The 20,330-nt window shown below is 40.8% G+C and overlaps 2 protein-coding genes across 4 annotated transcripts in view; both read left to right on the top strand.

Moving 5' to 3' along the window:
* The window catches only part of LOC141133402 (uncharacterized), a 218,714-nt gene extending 214,933 nt beyond the window's left edge, over positions 1 to 3,781 (top strand). For 2 of the 3 annotated variants that reach the window (XM_073622772.1, XM_073622771.1), the window contains exon 2: positions 587 to 3,780. In XM_073622772.1, the coding sequence (XP_073478873.1) occupies positions 624 to 2,225 (1,602 nt within the window). In that variant the 5' untranslated portion in view covers positions 587 to 623 and the 3' untranslated portion in view covers positions 2,226 to 3,780. Of the gene's footprint in view, positions 1 to 586 lie in introns of all 3 variants that reach the window. The other variant, XM_073622777.1, reaches the window with a different exon arrangement.
* Positions 1 to 19,384, top strand: part of LOC141133405 (uncharacterized) — a 53,767-nt gene extending 34,383 nt beyond the window's left edge. Inside the window, exon 2 of the mRNA XM_073622781.1 lies at positions 17,336 to 19,384. Within this exon, the coding sequence (XP_073478882.1) occupies positions 17,412 to 18,611 (1,200 nt within the window). The 5' untranslated portion in view covers positions 17,336 to 17,411 and the 3' untranslated portion in view covers positions 18,612 to 19,384. The remainder of the gene's footprint in view (positions 1 to 17,335) is intronic.
* The last annotated feature ends 946 nt before the right edge of the window (positions 19,385 to 20,330 follow it).

Here is a 20,330-nt window from a genome sequence, read left to right as displayed (position 1 = left end):
ATTTTTTTACACTGTGCTTGCTTGTTACAGTGATTATGCCTATAACAGCACGATCATAAATGGCTTTCATTCATGACAGCCTGCTTACTGTTCTGATTTCTGTAATTGGCTACAGCAATCACATGCTTCAAGGCCACTGTGAATGGCCTTGTACTATGGGATTATTGTGATTGATCACCGCAATCACAATAGTAATTAAGCTATCATGAGCGAAAGCCATTCATGATAGTTTATTTACATGTTATCATGTGATCAGCTGTGATTGGTCACAACGATCACATTACAGCTGGACCACTCGTTCACAGCAGCCGGGTACTGAGCACTGTGATCTGCTGTGTCTGGTACAACTGGGAGAATGTTCCTGGACATCCTTCCTGAACTGGAGAACCACCCTGAGGCCATATTTTGCTAATATTATGAGTGGGAAGTGGTTAAACTAAGAAAACAGTAAAGCCATCCATCTATACTCTTATCAGAGTAATGGGTTTTCATTACCTAAATCTGCTGTGTGCAATGACAAAATGGTTAAATTACAAAAGTCTCAAAAACGCTTTCTGAGTTTACATCAATTTTTTCTTTCTCATAGGTCATTTTACAGCTAAACAGATCTTCATCAACACGCAATGAGTCAAGTCACGCACAAACTGTATGAGTGCTCAGAGTCCCAGAAAAGTTTTACTTGTAAGTCAGAACTTGATATTCATCAGAGTATTCACACTGGACTGAAGCCATTTAAGTGTTCAGAATGTGGCAAGGGCTTCTCACAATCTAGAACTCTTGCTTTACACCTGAGAATTCACACAGGAGAGAGACCATTTAAATGTTCAGAATGTGGCAAGCGCTTCTCAAAACATTGGGCTCTTACTGTACACCAGAGAATTCACACAGGAGTGAAACCATTTAAATGTTCAGAATGTGGCAAGCGCTTCTCAAATCGTTATGCTCTTACTTTACACCAGAGAATTCACACAGGAGTGAAACCATTTAAATGTTCAGAATGTGGCAAGCGCTTCTCAAATTGTTATGCTCTTACTTTACACCAGAGAATTCACACAGGAGTGAAACCATTTAAATGTTCAGAATGTGGCAAGCGCTTCTCAAAACGTTATGCTCTTACTTTACACCAGAGAATTCACACAGGAGTGAAACCTTTTAAATGCTCAGAATGTGGCAAGCGCTTCTCAAAACGTTATGCTCTTACTTTACACCAGAGAATTCACACAGGAGTGAAACCATTTAAATGTTCAGAATGTAGCAAACGCTTCTCAACAAAAAGTTACCTTGTTGTACATGAAAGAGGTCACACAGGAGAGAAACCATTTAAATGTTCAGAATGTGGCAAGTGCTTCTCAAGAGGTTATATTCTTACTGTACACCAGAGAATTCACACAGGAGAGAAACCATTTAAATGTTCAGAATGTGGCAAGTACTTCTCTCATAGGCACCATCTTGTTATGCACCAGAAGGCTCACACAGGAGAAAAAACATTTAAATGTTTAGAATGTGACAAGTGCTTCACACAATATAATAATCTTACTAAACACCAGAAGACTCACACAGGAGAAAAAACATATAAATGTTCAGAATGTGACAAGTACTTCCCTCGATCTTATGATCTTACTGTACACCAGAGAATTCACACAGGATTGAAACCATATAAATGTTCAGAATGCGACAAGTGCTTCTCACAACATGCTACTCTTATTCAACACCAGAGGACTCACACAGGAGTGAAACCATTTAAATGTTCAGAATGTAGCAAATGCTTCTCAACAAAACGTCTTCTTGTTGTACATGAAAGAGGTCACACAGGAGAGAAACCATACAAATGTTCAGAATGTGGCAAGTGCTTCCCACGATATTCTGATCTTACTGTACACCAGAGAATTCACACAGGAGTAAAACCGTATAAATGTTCAGAATGTGACAAGTGCTTTTTACAACATGTTCATCTTACTCAACACCTGAAGACTCACACAGGAGAGAAAGCATTTAAATGTTCAGAATGTGACAAGTGCTTCTCACGAAAGGATCATCTTACTCGACACAGTCTTGTTAATCACCAGAAGGCTCACACGGGAGAAAAACCATTTGAATGTTCTGAATGTGGCAAGTTCTTCTCACGAAATGATCATCTTACTCGACACCAGAAGACACACAGAAGAAACCATTTAAATGTTCAGAATGTGACACGTGCTTCTCAAGTAAAAGAAGAAGATAAGTAGAGAAGCCATATGGATGCTGAGTGTGCGCTATGTTCTTCTCACACAAGTCTAGTCTTACTTTCCACCAGAGGATCCACACAGGAGAGAAGTCATTTAGATGTTAAAAAACCTCCTTCCCTATTAACCCTTTCAAACCTCATACCTCTTCCTTCTCAATCAAGATTATCACTGTATAGCCTGCTCTCTTCCTTACAGCATTTCAAAACTATATTGGACATATTGACACCAGAGAATTCTCATGAGAAAAATGCAGTGTAAAGGCTGTGGCAAGGATTTCTCATGCAAAGCATATCTCCACTGCATCTGAACACCACAAACCAAAACCGCTGTTTAATTAATTTTTATTATTTAAAGCAAACTCTCCCAGCCATCCATGTCTCCATGCTTTATTTTGGTGAGAAATCTTTGAAAAACACCCCCTAGCATTTCTTGCTGCAGCCATCCCCCCGCTGAGCAAGCGGATTCCGTCCCACGGAGACGCCTGTGTGAAAGGGGCCTAACATTCATCATTCCCTTGACTGAACTACATTGAATGATATCTGAGAAACATTGCACATTAATCATGACTAATATAAATGAAAAAAAATATATTTATACGTATAAAATGTAACTTAAATACTGGAATATTTTTTAAACTATATCATAAATTCATTAAAAAAAACTTGTAAAGAGGTAAAATATGTCTTCTGAACACAGGACTTATTTGTATTATATATGCTAAATATATACTGTATATGTCTGTGTCAATAACCCCTCAGATCGAGGTAGAGAAGATAATGATGTAGTTGTTCTAATCACACACTCACATGAATGTAAACGCTGAAAGGAAATCAACTGTTGTGAGAATGCAGCAAAAAGTTGTTTTTCAGAAAATAACATTCATCTTTTTTATTATTATACCTTTAAAAGCTAGGTTCTTATGTTGTCGTTCACTGGTACCTCATGGATTTTGCCTACCTTTATAGCTACACCCACCGGTGTTAAGTGCCATCTGTTTTTTGCTGTTTTTAACCTCTCTTTTGAATATGTGCTTGATTTCCCCCCGAGCTACTTGATAGCTCTTCCTATGTAAGTTCTCAACTTTGGTCTCCCTACTGCCCCCACACTTCTTCCCTTCTCTTCCATTTGTTAATTAATGAATTTGTTAATTCCAATAAAGTATATTTATAAAAATAAAATCTAAGTTCACTTTTTTTCTAAATTCCAGCTCCCCTATGTACCAATATACCATTAATGTACCTCTGTTGCATAAAAATAAAAGCTTTCTTTGATATTTAGAACAAGGACTTACCCTAGTCATTGCTGTATTTCTTAGAAAGCTTAATCGTTTCCTGGTATATAGATTTGGGACGGTGAAACCAGTAAGACACAGGAAGGAGTTTACCAGCTGACCTCATTCGCACACACATCCTGCACTGATCTCATTAAAACATACAATCTAAAGGATATTGTACAATCAGATTGTATATCGTATGGCCACCTTTATACATCTAAAATGACCTTGTTGCATTTTCATTGCCATTATTGTTAACGGCACACCAAACACAGAAGCAAACACATTTTGCCACATGAAAAAAAGTGTGACAAACAGACCTAAATGCGCAGTAAAAAACATGCAACTCAAAATGTCCCATGAGCTACTTTGCCCTGTGTAGCGCAGCCCATTGGAATCAACTAGCTGCCTTATGTATGTCACTGCAAAAATGACAAATGCTCCCAATACTCTAGGTGTGAATGGGGTCTGAAAGTTTGCAGGAACACGAGTTCCCGCTATGAAATGATGTGAATGGGGCCTGACAGTTGAGTGTCTCTATCCACTCCTTTATTTATACTTGTATAAAGATGGCCATACACTATGCAATCTGATTGTACAATTTCCTTTAGATTTACCAGAACTATAAAATAGGAGGACACACCTGAGCTATCCATTTTGTATCAAATCAGGTAGGCCCTTGCACTACATAGCTGATGGTAGATTTAAAGGAGATTGTATAATTAGATTGTAATGTGTATGGTCACCTTAAGGGAAGAAGTAGGTGGTGGTATAGTAATGAGGGAGGTGTGGTCCAGACTGGTACTACACAACCTATCAACCTTTTCTGTGATGACAAAACACAAAGAATTATGGGAGCTGACCTACAGGAAGTGATGCAAGCAGAATGCAATGTTTTAAAACTCCGACAGAAACATGAAATTTCAAACTGATTAGGTAAGTGGATTGTTGGACCTGAAATTATATTACAAAAGGATTCTATTTATTATGAGAAGTGGAATTCTGCCAAAGAAGAAGTAGAACAAACAATCCCTTAAATATCTTCGTCGGGCTTGCTTTGAAACATTTTTATACAAATTTGGAAATTAGATTCATTTTTTTTCCTTGTAAAAGTAGCCATAGACCACAGACCGTGCCCCTATATAACAGATGGGGAAACATTTATTTCTTCCTTGAAAAATTCTGTGCCACCATTAGTCATTAGATTTGTCCAGAGATTTATTCAACTCTCATAAGGTCCATTCTCATGTGTGTAACATGAGGGCCAAGATTTATAGACATCCTGTGTTGTCTATTCATTTGGTGGTGGGGTGAGCCCCAAAAAAGAACTACCAAGGCACAGAGTATAAGGAGCCACCTGATGTTCACAAGTGCACCCCACAAGAAAAGATGCATTTTGTTGAAGGATGGCTCCCAGGTTGTGCCCCTCAGATACACCCAAGCAGGCAGTATCTGACCAAGGAAGGAGCCAAGGTGCAGGAGGCTTAGGGATTGCTGGAGATACTGGAAGTGCACAAGACACAAGGGTGCGAGTTTATTGCAGCATTAGAGTGCTGGGAACACAACACAGGTGTTTAGAATCTCAAGCAGGACTGCGGTATTGGGAATACAGGTGTATGTGTCTTTTGTAGCACTGGGGTGCTGGTAAAACAGGGACACAAGTATACATTATTGGCATCACTGGGGTGCTAGGTACACAGAAGATTTTTTCATTCAAATGGCGATCTGCAGATGGTGGAACCATGCTAGTTGTGTTATTGTGATCTGACAGTGGGGAGACTTCACCACCATCAGAATACACAGATCAGCACTGCAGTCTATAGCATTAAGTGCTAATTGAACAGATTTTTTCCAACACAAATCACTCACTAAATTAGCAGGCGAGTCCCCTCTCCACTGGCAGACAAATAATCATTTAAAATCCATAGAAAACATATGCAGGAGGGTGGTAAGCTTGATAGTAGAAAAGACATGTGCAGTCACCAGCAGCTCCTCGATGGATATGGGATCCCCTCAAACATGTAAACAATACATGTATACTGCACACAGGGCTGGTAGAATGGAGCAGCGGTCTCGATGGACTGGAGAGTAGCTGCAATAGCACATGCCAGGAGCATCCACAGCTCAACACACATGCCTGATGAAGGAGGCAGGGCCTCAAACATGTTGTGGCCCCCCACCTGTTCTACCAGCCTGACCGTAGCATGTGTTATAGCTCTGGATGCTCCTGGGGTGTGCTTCTGTGGCTACTCTCCAGGCCATCGAGACCTAGGCTCCATTCTACCAGCCCTGTGTGCAGTATACAGCATTTTTAGATGTAAGTGTTTTCAGAATAAATTGTGGTTCATGTGTGGCATATACTGATCTGGTGCCCTCCTTAATTATTTACATGATTTTTTCCAACAGGTCAGTTGAACAGAAGTCGATCGGTAGATCAAATTATGCTTAAAGTGGATGTAAACCTGATTCATGAAATGTGACCTAAGCACATACATCTGCAGTGTTTTATTATCTCTCTCCAAAGCACAAAGTCCCGTGTGTTTCCACTGCACCTTTCTTCTGTTGTCAGCATGATAACTTCTGACAAGTTCTCCGTCAACCAAGATAAAACCAGCCTGAAATTTGTGTCATGGGAGGTTGCTATAAATAGATTAGCCAAGAGCTTGTCTTGTCACAGCACAGCTCTGCACATTCCTTTCTTCCTTTGCCTATGTGGAGTGGGGGGCGGGGGGCGTACCTTTCCTCCAATCCGCTGTCTTGGCTACCACTCCCAGTGCTGAACAGCAAAAGAACATTTGTAAAATGATGTGCACTTTCTAAAGAATATATAAAGCTGAAGACAGTAGATATACTGTACATGTAAAACTTATGTAGGGAGATTAGTTTAATCTCTGTGTATCATCTGAGGCTGTTCACTGGGTATATGTGAGGGTTTACATCCACTTTACCCAATTTGGTCATACATGGATCGAAATTCCGATGGTCCCTGCTGAACCGGCCAAATTTTAAGCCATATAAGGCCATCTTAAAATACACTGTATGTTTAACAAATGATCCAATAAGGAGATGCAATAAGTTTTTTTTTTAAAAATCATTAATATAATCAATGTCCTCCTAAATCAAAAAGTCTCACTGGCACAAACGGGATGAATTACTGAGTGACATTTCATCATGATATATGATCTATCCACTCATAAGTAATAAACGGTGGAAATTATTTTAGAGTATGGCAGAAATGTTGTATTCTGTTGAAATCAAGACATTTTAATCTTTTAATGATTAACGTTTGAGAAATAAAAATACGTTTTTTTCCTATCAAGTTTGCACTAGGATTCAATAAAGTCTTGCATGAAGGTAATCTAATGCCTCGTACACACGGTCGGACATTGATCGGACATTCCGACAACAAAATCCATGGATTTTTTCAGACGGATGTTGGCTCAAACTTGTTTTGTCTACACATGGTCGCACAAAGTTGTCAGAATTTCCGAACGCCAAAAACGCGGTGACGTACACCACGTATGACGAGACTATAAAAGGGCAGTTCAGTACCAGGCGCGGCACCCTTTGGGCTCCTTTTGCTAATCTCGTGTTAGTAAAAGTTTGGTGAGAGACGATTCGCGCTTTTTCAGACTCGTGGTTTTCAGATTGTATTTCTGCTGTTCAGTTTGTGCTTGTGGGTTTGTATCTGGTCTTCAGTGCGTGCAGCGAGTACAATTGACTTGTCATTGTGTTCTTGTTCATTCGTTACTGATTTTCAGGTCGCTCTTCACAGGCCTTGCTGTTCTTCAGTGCGTTCTGTTACTGCGTTCTGAGCAGCCGACCGTTTTCTAGCCATGTTGCATGTACGTACTCCTCGTAGAGTTCGTGCTGTGTGGGGGCTTGGTGTTGGGGTCCTTACTTTTACCACAGGCCCAGTCCATGAACAAGGCGAGGAGGAGTTCATGGACCAAGAATTGGTTGCTCCAGCGTGACCAGTTCTGTCACATGCCTTTGCTCCGTGAGATCCGTGAGAATAATCCTGATGATTTCAGGAACTTTCTCAGGATGACGGATCCCGTATTTCACCGTTTGTTGGCTTTGCTGACCCCCTATATCAGCAGGCAGGGTACCTGCATGAGGCAAGCCATCACTCCGGAGCAGAGGCTAGTCGCCACCCTGCGGTACTTGGCGATGGGGAGAAGCCTGCAGGACCTCAAGTTCTCGACAGGCATCTCACCCCAGGCTCTGGGGATCATTATCCCAGAGACCTGTTCTACCATCATCCAGGTCCTGCAGAAGGAGTATATTAAGGTAAGATTTTTATCCTTTAACATCACATTTAATTGTATTTAATGTTTGTTAATATATTGTATTTCTTTCCTCATTCCCTAATTACCATGATTGTAATATGCTGTGACTATCCCCTTTGTCCTCATGCATGCTGGATTTTTATGTAATTTTTTTTTGGCCTTCATACATATTTGCCTTCACTTACCTCCCCAGCATGCTCTCCTGGGCCTATATTCACCTCGTGTAGTCACTTAACAATGTATTTTGTCAGTTCCATAGTAGTGCTTTACCCTAAACAACCCCTAAAATGTGTAAAAATGTGATGTGTGCTTTAAATTCAGGCAGAGTGCCAGAGGCTTGTTTTTTTTGGGTCCTAAAATCATTCAGAACCCTCCCTCCCCCCAACTGCTAACTCAGCTGATACCAATCCTCTATCTGCTGACTTTGCCAAACCCATACACACTATACCCACCTCTTTTGTGGTCAGATTTATAGATGAATTCGCCAAAGCATGTAGTGCAAGGGCCTGCCTGAATACTTTCAAATGGTAATGTTTAAAGTTTTTGTATCCTATTATTATCTTGATAGGTAATAGCAGAATGTAAAAATGTGCTAAAATGTCTACAGTGTGTATTTATATCTTTGTATTATGACACTTCTTACCTGTCCAGTGGGCTGACAATAGTGTAAGTAAGGAGGAGCTGACCAAAGTAATACACATTATTTATGCATTCATCTCTCAATGAAGTGGAGAGGGTTACCTGTCCAAAACATATCCCCCCCCCATAAAATTTCAAAAATGGCCCATGAGAGGGGGGGAGGAATCTGATAGGTGGACCTTATACCTTTGTCTTTAAGTCCCTAAAATAAATGTTATACTGATGTTGGCCAAGAATGTTTGTGTCTAATCTGCTTTCCATGTTTATGTGCAAAATGAATAATTTTTTATTCTTGTTTGACTCCACAGTTTCCTTCCAACCCACAGGAATGGCAGACTGTGGCATCCCACTTTGCCCAGCGGTGGGACTTTCCTAACTGCGGAGGGGCAATTGATGGGAAACACGTCCACATCGTCCCACCACCCAATTCGGGGTCATACTATTACAACTACAAGGGGTTCAATAGTATTGTGATGTTGGCAGTGGTGTCGATTACTTGCGAGTTCCTGTATGTGGATGTGGGGAAGAATGGCCGGATGTCAGATGGTGGGGTCATCGCCCACACGGAGTTCTACAGGCATCTCCAGAATGGCAGCTTGGGCTTGCCACCTCCAGAACACAATGCAGAAGGACTCCTATTCGTCTTCGTTGCGGATTCCCTATGAGGACCCTCACCCCGGACCAGAGGGTTTTTAATTACCGGCTGGCCAGAGCCAGAAGAGTGGAGGAGAACACATTTGGAATAATGGCCAGCCGGCTCCGCCTGTTTCCTACACCCATACACATGGCGGAGTATAAACTGAATCACATCATCCTGGCTTGCTGTGTTCTCCACAACTTTTTAAGGAGAAATTCTTGGAACTATGCTGGCTCAGTTTGGGCCTGAAGCCGGAGTTATTAATCTCAATGAACCAACCCTGACGGCGCTTGAAGCTGGCCGTCCTGGCTTGCCCCCCTGAGTGCCCGCGAGGTCCGTCTAAGATACATGGAATACTTTGCGGGTAGGGGGGCCATCGATATGCCAGACAATGTCTGAGACATTTTTAAAATAAAAATAACTTTTTAACTTCAAAAATATTTGCTTACATGTCCTGCTTGTGTTTCTTTTAGCTGACCCTGACAGAAATGTGGGGTGTCCTGAAAATGGCGTGATTCTGTAACATTAGAAAGCACTGTTGGGTGTTATTTACTAAAGGCAAAGACACTTTGCACTACAAGTGCACTTGAGACTGCACTTGTAGTGCAAAGTGGATTTGCCCTTAGGAAATAACCCCCATTGTCACAGAAAACACCAGAATTTTACCACAAAAAAAAAAGTTTAGGAGCATTGAAAGAAGAAGCCACACATTGTTGAGTCTCAATCTTTTTAATCAAAGCACAATCACATGTGCATTTATAAAAGGTTTTTCAAACCAACCAACATGTTTGTTGTATAAAATATTTATAGGTGACATTAATAAAAGTAGAAATGTCCTTTTAAGGTAAAACAGGCATGTTTAAAACCAACAAGAAATACACAAATCTGGAACTTACAAAGTTCAACTTTTGTAGAAAGGGAAGGCAATACCAGACATGCACACAAATTGCCGAATGTCAACACGTGCTAGCTGCCATCACGGGGGATCAAGGGACGTGTTTTGTGGGTTCAACCCCTTCCTTTCAGCTACTTTATTATTGAGGAAGGGGTTGCACCCACAAAACGCGTACATTGATCTCCCGTGATGGCAGCTAGCACATGTTGACACACTGTGTGCATCTTAAAAATTTAGCTTTTCGAGAATATGTCAAAAAATGTGCAACAAATTTTGGGGAAAAAAAGCAGAAAAAATTAGGGATTTCGAGGGGTTTTAAACTCTCCCTAAAACATCAATGATGTTCTTCATTTTGTTTTGAACATCATTGATGTTTTGCTTGATGTTTTCCAAGTCCCTATTACACCCCATGATCTCTCCGATCAGGATCTGGGCACTTTCACTGATGAAATGACCTTCATCCACAACACCACGATCACCTAAAAATATATAAACAAAAACACACCATGTATTATAAATATGCCGGTGTTCTGCCGAGAAAGTTCCGCTCGGCGGATAAGGACTCCCTTATCCACCCCTATTAGGACCCCCCTATTTCCGGACCCCCCTATTTCCGGCAGAAATAGCCGAAGGTGAATAGCTGAAAATCAGCTGTACACGGTACCTGTAAGAGGGCCCCTCGCAGGCTCGCTTCACTCGCCACGCTTCGGGCACGGCCTCACTTTGCTCGGCTCTTTTTGATTCCCCCTCTAGGCCCCGTGTACAGCTGATTGAAGAGTTTGAGCTTCAGCTATCTCCGGTGGCTGACAGTAGTTCGTACTGCGCAGGCGCTGCGCCTGCGCAGTACAGGGGGGTCCTTATCTGCCGAGGGAACTTTCTCGGCAAGACACCGGCACCCATCTCTTACCTGAGCCTGTGGTCACAGACATTCACCTGTTGTGGTGACTATTTCCACCACATCTCCCTCCTCCTCCTCTGGTTGGGTTTGGGGGATTTCCACTTCTTCATGAGGTGGGGGGTCTGTTGTCTCCTCGGATGTGTGGTGTCCTCCAAGTCTTTTCTCCCCTATGTAAAAAAAATAGGTATACTTAGCACACAGATATTTGATGGCAAAAATAGGAATATGAAACATTGCTTGGAAGTGGGGTACAATTGTCTCTTTTGGCAGAGTTCCAAGATGAAGAAATATTGTTTTTCTTTGTCAAGCTTGAATACTTACCTGTTTTGTACAAGTTTCACAGATGGAGGCACCCCTATAGTATACACTGGAGCACCTGTGTGGGACTCCCTAATAAAAAGGGTGTTCTTTTGTCCCACACTAGTGCTCCTGCGTCCAGATGTGTAAACAGCTGCTGAGTGTCCTCTCCTTACACAGATTCTAGTTTGCATTTCATTCTAGTTACAAACCCATCTAGACAACTAAATTATTTTAAGAGAAGTAGGCTAGCAAAAATGTATTGAAATGCATCTGGCCAAAAAATGGTGTTTTCTAGGCCGAACGAACAATGTTTCCTACGAACGAATAATGTGTCCATGAACATGAAAGTTGCCATTTTAAACTGTACAACAGTAATAAAGAAAAGCACATGGAGCAGCACGAACGTAATAAAAATAACGATTAGGAATAAAGGACAACTACTTACTTTTTTGCAGCACTCTCCTGATCCTTCTGTACTGCTCATGCTCCCTTAATTTGAGGTCCGACCACCGCTTCCTGAGTTGATCCTTGGATCGCCGTACCTCAATTTCTTTGCAGACTCTTGACAACTTTCGTCATTATCTTGGCCTTTCTGACACTGGGGTTGGGGTAAGGTCCATACTTCCCGTCATAGTCGGCCCTCTTCAGGATGTCGACCATCTCCAACATCTCCCCAAAGAACATATTTGAGGCCTTAAATAGTCTCCTCCGGGATCGGGACTTTCTGGCTCTGGGCTTTCCTCCTCCTCGTTGCTGTAATTATCAGACACCTTCTCTGTCTCCGCCATGTGCTCTTCCCCACTGCGCCGAACGAGAAGAGGCGGGAAATAGACTAGAAAGAACGTCAGGGGCGGGCGAAGTTTCACGCATGTGCAGTGTATATTAAGCGTAACACGTGTGCCTAGTACGTATGATCTGTGAGCGGAGGAAGGAGTATCGGAAGCGCCGATCGTGATAACGAAGGTAACATTTAAACTTGGGCCTATACTGCTTAGAAATTGAGGCCTATATTGGGACAAGATTAGGAGAGTTTAGCCTAGGGTTTGTCTTGTGTTGTGTCTTGCAGAGAAAATGGATATATTGAAGGATCAGGACTTTATCCCCATATTCATAGATATGTTCTGGGAGCTACCCTGCCTGTGGCAAGTAAACCACCCCGATTATAAAACCAAACATAGAGGAAGGCAGCGCTGGATAATTTGCTGCAATTTGTGAAGCCGGTGATCCCCACGGCAGACATCACCTATTTGAAGATCCTAATTGGTGGCATGAGGAGCACTTATCTAAGGGAGCACAAGAAGGTCCAGGATTCCCTGAGATCAGGTGCGGCAGATGATGTTTATATCCCCAGGCTGTGGTACTATGACAGACTGCATTTTCTGGCAGGTCAGACTGAACCCAGGCCAGCACTCTCCACTCTTCCTTCCACGCTTTCTTCCCCCTCAGCTGAGACTTCAGACATCCAACCTGGGCCTTCCAGGCAGCAACATGTGGAGGAGCCCAGCTTGAGCCAGGTATAGCATTCTTCTAAATATTTCTGGTTGTCAAATGAATGATGTTAAATATATGTTAGTTTGGAGTACTAATTTATGATTGTGATTGATGAACCAAAAACTAAAACAATGTCCCTTTTTCATACACAGGAAAGTCTCAGCCAGGAGGTGGCTGGGCCAAGTAGGCTGCCCGATACCCAGGTCCCTCCCCTCTGCCTTCAAAGAAAAAGTGGCAGGGAGAGGAGTAACCTGGAGGAGGCTGCAATTGGCCTATTTTGGAAGGCTACTGAGGCCCTCAGAACCCCCCATGGTGTGGAAGAGGACTTTGCTGACCTAACAGCATGCAAAATGATGGAAATGGAGGAGGGCCAACGCCTCTTATGTGAGTTTCTCATTTTAGAAGCACTAAATAAGGGTTTGAGGGGCCAGTTCACATGCCAAACCCACATTTGTCAGCTCACCCATGGTCCTCCTCCTCCAGGTCCTACTCCTCCAGGTCCTACTCCTCCTCCTGCCACACCTCCAACACCAGTGCCACACCCAGGAAGGAAGCGTGTAAGGAAGACCAGAGAGTGATGGCCTGGGTTCAGTCTGGTCTGGCAAAAGATGCAGGCTCTTGTATGACCACAGCCTGGGAACATACATGTCATCTGCTGCTTTCATGTTCTTTTGGACTTCTTAACCAGATTGTACTCCCTTAGATAAGGACTCCTCAGGCCACCAATTTTGCCAGTAAATAATTGATGTCTGCCCTGGGGATCAAAGGCTTTGCCAATTTCTGCTGTTTATCCAGCGTTGCCTTCCTCTTTGTTTGGTTATGAGCCCTTAATAAAGGAATTTTTGTTTCAATTATACTTGCCTATGTGTGTTTTAAAAAAGGACAGTTTGTGAGGAGGCAGGTACATTTCAAAAATACAATGTGAAATTAACAAGAGACACCAACACCAAGCAATCTCCTTGAGATTAAATAATACAAGATAATAATGGTGTTGTGGTAACTTGACACACAAAACACACCCAAAAATCTTCTGGAGTAGAAAAAATTAACCAAAAACAAAAAACACAAGATCAGGCTTTAAAAAAATATAAACCAAAAAATTAAAAAATTAAAAAAAAAAACAAAATTATAAATTTTTAGTCAGATGTGGCAAATAAAAATATATTGATGAAATCATGAAAAATAATAAAAAAAGAAGTTTGTGAGAAGTCTGTGTGACTATGAGCAGCAAAACTACTTCATTCTTCTAGCATTATAAAGAAGAAGAGAGTGCGCTGCATTAAACCATTTAAAACATTGCAGCGTGACGACAGTGCTATATCCATTCCGAACGCTAATTTTACCAGACCGAGCAGTTCTGTCTCGGAATTTATTCTGAGCATGCGTGGCACTTTGTGCGTCGGAATTGTTCACACACAGTCGGAATTGACGCAATCAGATTTTGTTGTCTGAAAATTTTATAGCCTGCTCTCAAACTTTGTGTGTCAGAAATTCTGATAGAAAATGTCCGATGGAGCCCACACACGCTCGGAATTTCCGACAACAAGCTCCCGATCGCACATTTTCCATCTGAAAATCCGACCGTGTGTACAGAGCATAAGGCCTCGAACACACGGTTCGATTGTTGCACGACCAAGGGTCTGATTTTTGTCAAAAGCGTGTGTGCAGGCTTTTGTCTAGCTTACGAACTATCAGCAAATTGTCGTTTGACAAACACGAACGTAGTGACGTACTATGAGAGTATAAAGAGGAAGTTCATTTCTGGACGTCACCCTTTGAGCCCCTTCTGCTAATTTCATGTTAGAAGTTGGGTGAGCGTTGATTCACTATTTTCAGATCGTACAAAACATATGCCTTTTACTTTTGGCATAACTACATCAGTATCACCAGCAAAGCAGCTTCATTATTATCCCATTAAAGAAGATGAGAATTTGTGCTGCATTTCATCAATTGCCGTGTCTATTCTAGTTTATTCTAGATTACGAACAGTAGTTTACAAGACCAAACTCTTCCCAGTCGATCCTTGATTCCGATCATGCGTGTTTGTACTTTTGACTTTTGTGTGATGCTTTCTGTACTGTCCACCTGAAAATCAGACGTTGAGTTCACATCAGACAAACATTTTATAGCCTGCACATCCAGCTTTTGTCTGACCAAAAAGTCAAATCGGCTGTCGAAAGCACCGTAGGAACGATCCGAAAATCCGCAGACCGTTCGTTTTATGAATTTTTCCTTTCGATTTTCGTATCATGTGTACGAGGCCTTAGACAGAAGACTTTATTCTCAAAGTAAAAAAACAGAAAAAAAGACAGAAAAAAAAAAATCTTTACTTCCCTCTGTGCCCTCCACTAGTTTTGTGTTTTGACCAATAAACTGATTGTGAGCTTTGGATCCTCCCTCACACATTTTGCAATTGTTTTTTTTTAACAAGATGTCATATCGACTCTGTGGTTTTTGTATGTTGTGTCCCTAGCACTAACACAACTATGCAGCCAGGGAATTGGAAATAATGAAGATAGAGGGTCAGTAAAAATAAAACCACGTTTTAAGAAGTTTAGCAAAGGTGACTTGCATATTTTTCTTAGTCAAACCAGGACCTGTGCTAAGCATCTTATGTGGCCATGAATTGGTGACGGGGTTGATTTACTAAAACTGGAGAGTGCAAAATCTGATGCAGCTGTGCATGGTAGGCAATTAGCTACTGGAAACCAATTGGTTTCTATGCAGATTTTGCCTTCTCCAGTTTAAATTAAATCAACCCCAAGGATCAATTTAACCACTTCAGCTCCAGAAGATTTTACCCCCTTCCTGACCAGAGCACTTTTTGCGATTCGGCACTGCGTCGCTTTAACTGACAATTGCATGGTCATGCGGCGTTGCACCCAAACAAAATTGACGTCCTTTTTTTTCCCCACAAATAGAGCTATCTTTTGGTGGTATTTGATCACCCCTGCGATTTTTTTTTTTTTTTTTTTAGCGCAATAAACAAAAAAAGAGCTACAATTTTGAAAAAAAAGCAATATTTTTTACTTTTTGCTATAATAAATATCCCCCAAAAATATATAAAAAACAAATGTTTTCCTCAGTTTAGGCCGATATGTATTCTACATATTTTTTGGTAAAAAAAATCACAATAAGCATATATTGATTGGTTTGCACAAAAGTTATATTGTCTACAAAATAGGGGATAGTTTTATGGCATTTTTATTATTGTCATTATACAGCGATCAGTGCTATAAAAATGCACTGATTACTGTGCAAATGACACTGGCAGGGAAGGGGTTAAACACTAGGTTGCAATCAAGGGGTTAAGTGTGTCCTAGGGAGTAATTCTAACTGGGGGGGACGGGCTGCAACTCACATGACAGCGATCACTGCTTCCGATGACAGGGAATAGTGATTTCTGTCATGTCACATGGCAGAACGGGGAAATGCCTTGTTTACATAGGCACTTCCCTGTTCTGCGGCTCCGTGACACGATGGCCGGGAGACCTGCGGACATCGAGTCTGCGGGTCCCGTGGGCACGGTCACGCTGTACGCGACGGGCAGGCAGTGCCCGCACGCCCACTTACCCTGCCAATTAAAGGGGAGGTACAGGTACACCCATTTGCCCACCGCTGCCATTGTGCTGACATATTTCGGCATGCAGCGGTCGGCAAGTGGCTAAAGACACCCTAAAAATAATATGTTATTTGAGGATCCATGCATTTCATGCAACAATATCTTAGGGAAACCAACTTTTTTTTTTTTTTTTTAAAGACCACAAAGTATTTGATGGCCAATTAATTTCATAACAAAAATATTGTGTCACCTGTTATCAGTTGAACAAATCATGTATTTTAATTTAAAATTATTTCCTATTCTATTCGCTCCCAGTATTAAAATGTTAATGACACAGATAGTGAGTGGAAACAGAGTGGAGTGGAAACAGAGGACAATCGCATTATCCAACAAGCATTATAAAAGCATGCCTTTTTATGTAGATTCAACCCTTTTAGAAAGCATAAAGCCACCTCATATTGGAAAATGGTAGTGAATTGTATATACAGTATCTCATAAAAGTGAGTACATCCCTCCCATTTTTGTAAATATTTTATTATATCTTTTCATGTGACAACACTGAAAAAATGACACTTTGCTACAATGTAAAGTAGTGAGTGTACAGCTTGTATAACAGTGTACATTTGCTGTCCCCACAAAATATGAGGCCATCTGTCTTTTGGCTTCTGGCTGGGGCCCCCTGAACCCTGGGTGAGCTTTTACATCTCCCACACTGGGAGCAGTCTCAAAACTGGAAGCTCTGAGCTATCCTCAGTCTAGAGTATACAACTACCCAGCACACCTGTGTACTTAGCCAGGTTTCAGGTGTCTAGCAATACCCAGACACAGTATTGAATGTTCTGATCCAGAATTCAGATAGGTAAAACACAGCTTTCTCTGCTCAGATATGATAGTTCTGAATCTCGCATTAATCCTTAATGCGATTCCTGTGTCACAATATGTTTTGCTGTTAAAGCCTTTAGAGTATTATAATCTGAATACTTAAAAGTGTATTGTATTTGTATTACTTTGGAAGCTGTTTTTTTTTTGTTGTTTTTTCTAATAAAACCATTTTTCTGAGTCTCAAAAATACAATATATGGCTTTAGTCGGTTAATATTATGATTCTATTTTTTTCCACTTAGATAAATGAGCTGAATCAACCATTCAAGGCCTGCAATTGACACATTTTACAGCTGAAGAGATCTTCATCGACACGCAATGAGTCAAGTAGTGCACAAACCGTTTAAGTGCTCTGAGTGCCAGAAAAGTTTTACTTTTAAGTCTCAACTTGATATTCACCACAGGATTCACACTGGACTGAAGCCATTCAAATGTTCAGAATGTGGCAAGTGCTTCTCACAATCTTGTACTCTTACTATACACCAGAGAATTCACACAGGAGAGAAGCCATTCAAATGTTCAGAATGTTGCAAGTGCTTTACACAACTTCGTACTCTTACTGTGCACAAAAGAATTCACACAGGGGAGAAACCATTTAAATGTTCAGAATGTAGCAAATGCTTCTCAACAGAAAGTCATCTTGCTGTACATCAGAGACATCACACAGGAGAAAAACCATTTAAATGTTTAGAATGTGACAAGTGCTTCTTAGAACATTCCCATCTTACTCAACACCAGAAGACTCACACAGGAGAGAAACCATTTAAATGTTCAGAATGTGACAAATGCTTCTCACATAGTCATCATCTTGCTGAACACCAGAGAATTCACACAGGAGAGAAACCATTTAAATGTTCAGAATGTGACAAGTGCTTTTTACGACATACTCATCTTACTAGACACCAGAAGACTCACACAGGAGAGAAACCATTTAAATGCTCAGAATGTGAAAAGTGCTTCTCACAAAGTAATCATTTTGCTGAACATCAGAGAATTCACACAGGAGAGAAGCCATTTAAATGTTCAGAATGTGACAAGAGCTTCTCATTAAAACAGAGTCTTATTTCACACCAGAAGACTCACACGGGAGAGAAACCATTTAAATGTTCAGAATGTGATAAGTACTTCTCTCATAGGCAAACTCTTGTTCAGCACCAGAAGGCTCACACAGGAGAAAAGCCGTTTAAATGTTCAGAATGTGACAAGCGCTTCTCACTAAAAAATAATCTTGTTAAACACCAGAAGATTCACACAGGTGAAAAAACATTTAAATGTTCAGAATGCAGCAAGTTCTTTTCACGAAATGATCATCTTACGCAACACCAGAAGACTCACACGAGAGAAAATCCATTTAAATGTTCAGGAGGTGCCAAGTGCTTCTCGGCCAAGTCTAACTTTACTCAACACCAGAGAATTCACATAGGCGAAAAGCAATCTAGTTGTAAATGTGACAAGAGCTCCTCAAATAAGATAAATCTTGCACAATGCCAAATGACCCACACCGAAGAGAAGCCATAAGCATATTGACAGTGTAGTATGTTGTTCTTGAACAACTTTAGTCTTTCTTTCCACATAGGAGAGAAGCCATTTAGATGTTCAAAAACCTCCTTCTCCAGTATACTGTTCAGGCCTCATGCCTCTTTCTTCTCTGCCAACGTCCTCACTGCATGGCCTGTTCTGTTTCTTGCAGCCTTGATTTCACAACTATGTTGGACCCACATATTGACACCAGAGAATTTACACACAAAAAAAGCTGTGTGAAGACTTTGGTAAGGATTTCTCATACAAAGCAGATCTTAAGCAATATTAAGTAATCTACACTAGACAGAAGCCTAATTAATGAATGTGATAAATATTTGAAATTCAAATAAACTCTGATCCAACATCAAAAGCCTTACAAAGAGATTAAGCCATATCAAAATCTGGAATATTTTAAGTGTTTTATAAAACTGTCAAACCAGAAGGTTCATTTTAGTTGAATCAAGCCATTGTGCAAAGGAGTCTTTAGCATACAAGCACCAATGACTGGAAAAGGCCATGTAAGACTCGTTATAGGGGGTAATAGCCACAAAGATATAAGTTGCTTCTTTTTGATTTTGTATTTTAAAAGTATTTTATTCTCATGCACACCTGCAAGCATAAAACATTCTTAATGTTTTTTCATTTTACACACAGAATCGAGAATATTGTTAGATTTTATATTGAATATAAAAATGGAATTCTTTAATAAAGTTTTAAAAGCTCATTAAATTGTGAAGATGCACAAAAATATCATTAAATTGTGTAGATGTGTTCAAAATAAACCGTGTTCCTGCAAAATTGCTCATGCTGTGACTTCCATCACTTTAAATTAGAAAATAATGATTTGAAACTTTGTATTAAAGTCTGATCTATGTAACTCAGACTGAAGATTTTAACTCTTCCTTACTATATCCTAAAAAAAAACAATGGAAGGAGTTTGGCTTTGCATAGTTAGTCACAACAGTGATATCTTATTTACAGTTGGAGTCCCTGGCTTTTTGAATACTTTCTTGGATATTCCAGAAGTGAAGTGTTCTCTGTCTAGGCATTTTGAATTTTAGGTGCATCCCTCCACCCCCCACCTCTTTCTCCATAATATAATATTTACAAAAATGATCTTATGAAGAGTGAAAATTATGCATGACAGGTCCAGTAGATTTGGAGCCACAGAACACAGTATCCAGCAAAGATCCTAAGCAACTGAAGGAGTAGTTAGAAAATCAGTAGTTATTCAATCATGGCAGGAAAGTGGTACTTAAGATTATTAGGGGATTGGTAAAAATATTTGTAGTGCACTGAGATTCTAGGTGCGCAGGAGTGTGAGTTGCTTGCGGCACTGGGATTCTGCAAACACAGGTACACAGGATTGTCACTTGCAGCAATGGTCAACATACATATTTGCCACAACCCCCCCCCCCCCAATATGGAGGAAACAGCGCTATAATATTAAGGTCTAGGGATGAGCTCGAACTCATGTTCGACTTGAACATTGGCTGTTCGCAAGTTCGCCGAACAGCGAACAATTTGGGGTGTTCGCGGCAAATTCGAATGCCACAGAACACCCTTTAAAAGTCTATGGGAGAAATCAAAAGTGCTAATTTTAAAGGCTTATATGCAAGTTATTGTCATAAAAAGTGTTTGGAGACCCGGGTCCTGCCCCAGGGGACATGGATCAATGCAAAAAAAGTTTTAAAAACGGCCGTTTTTTTCAGGAGC

The sequence above is a fragment of the Aquarana catesbeiana genome, linkage group LG03, assembly GCF_042186555.1.
Source record: "Aquarana catesbeiana isolate 2022-GZ linkage group LG03, ASM4218655v1, whole genome shotgun sequence".
NCBI classification, from domain to species: Eukaryota; Metazoa; Chordata; class Amphibia; order Anura; family Ranidae; genus Aquarana; species Aquarana catesbeiana.
The sequence above is the reverse complement of the archived record's forward strand: the minus strand, read 5'-3'. Positions and strand labels throughout refer to the sequence as shown.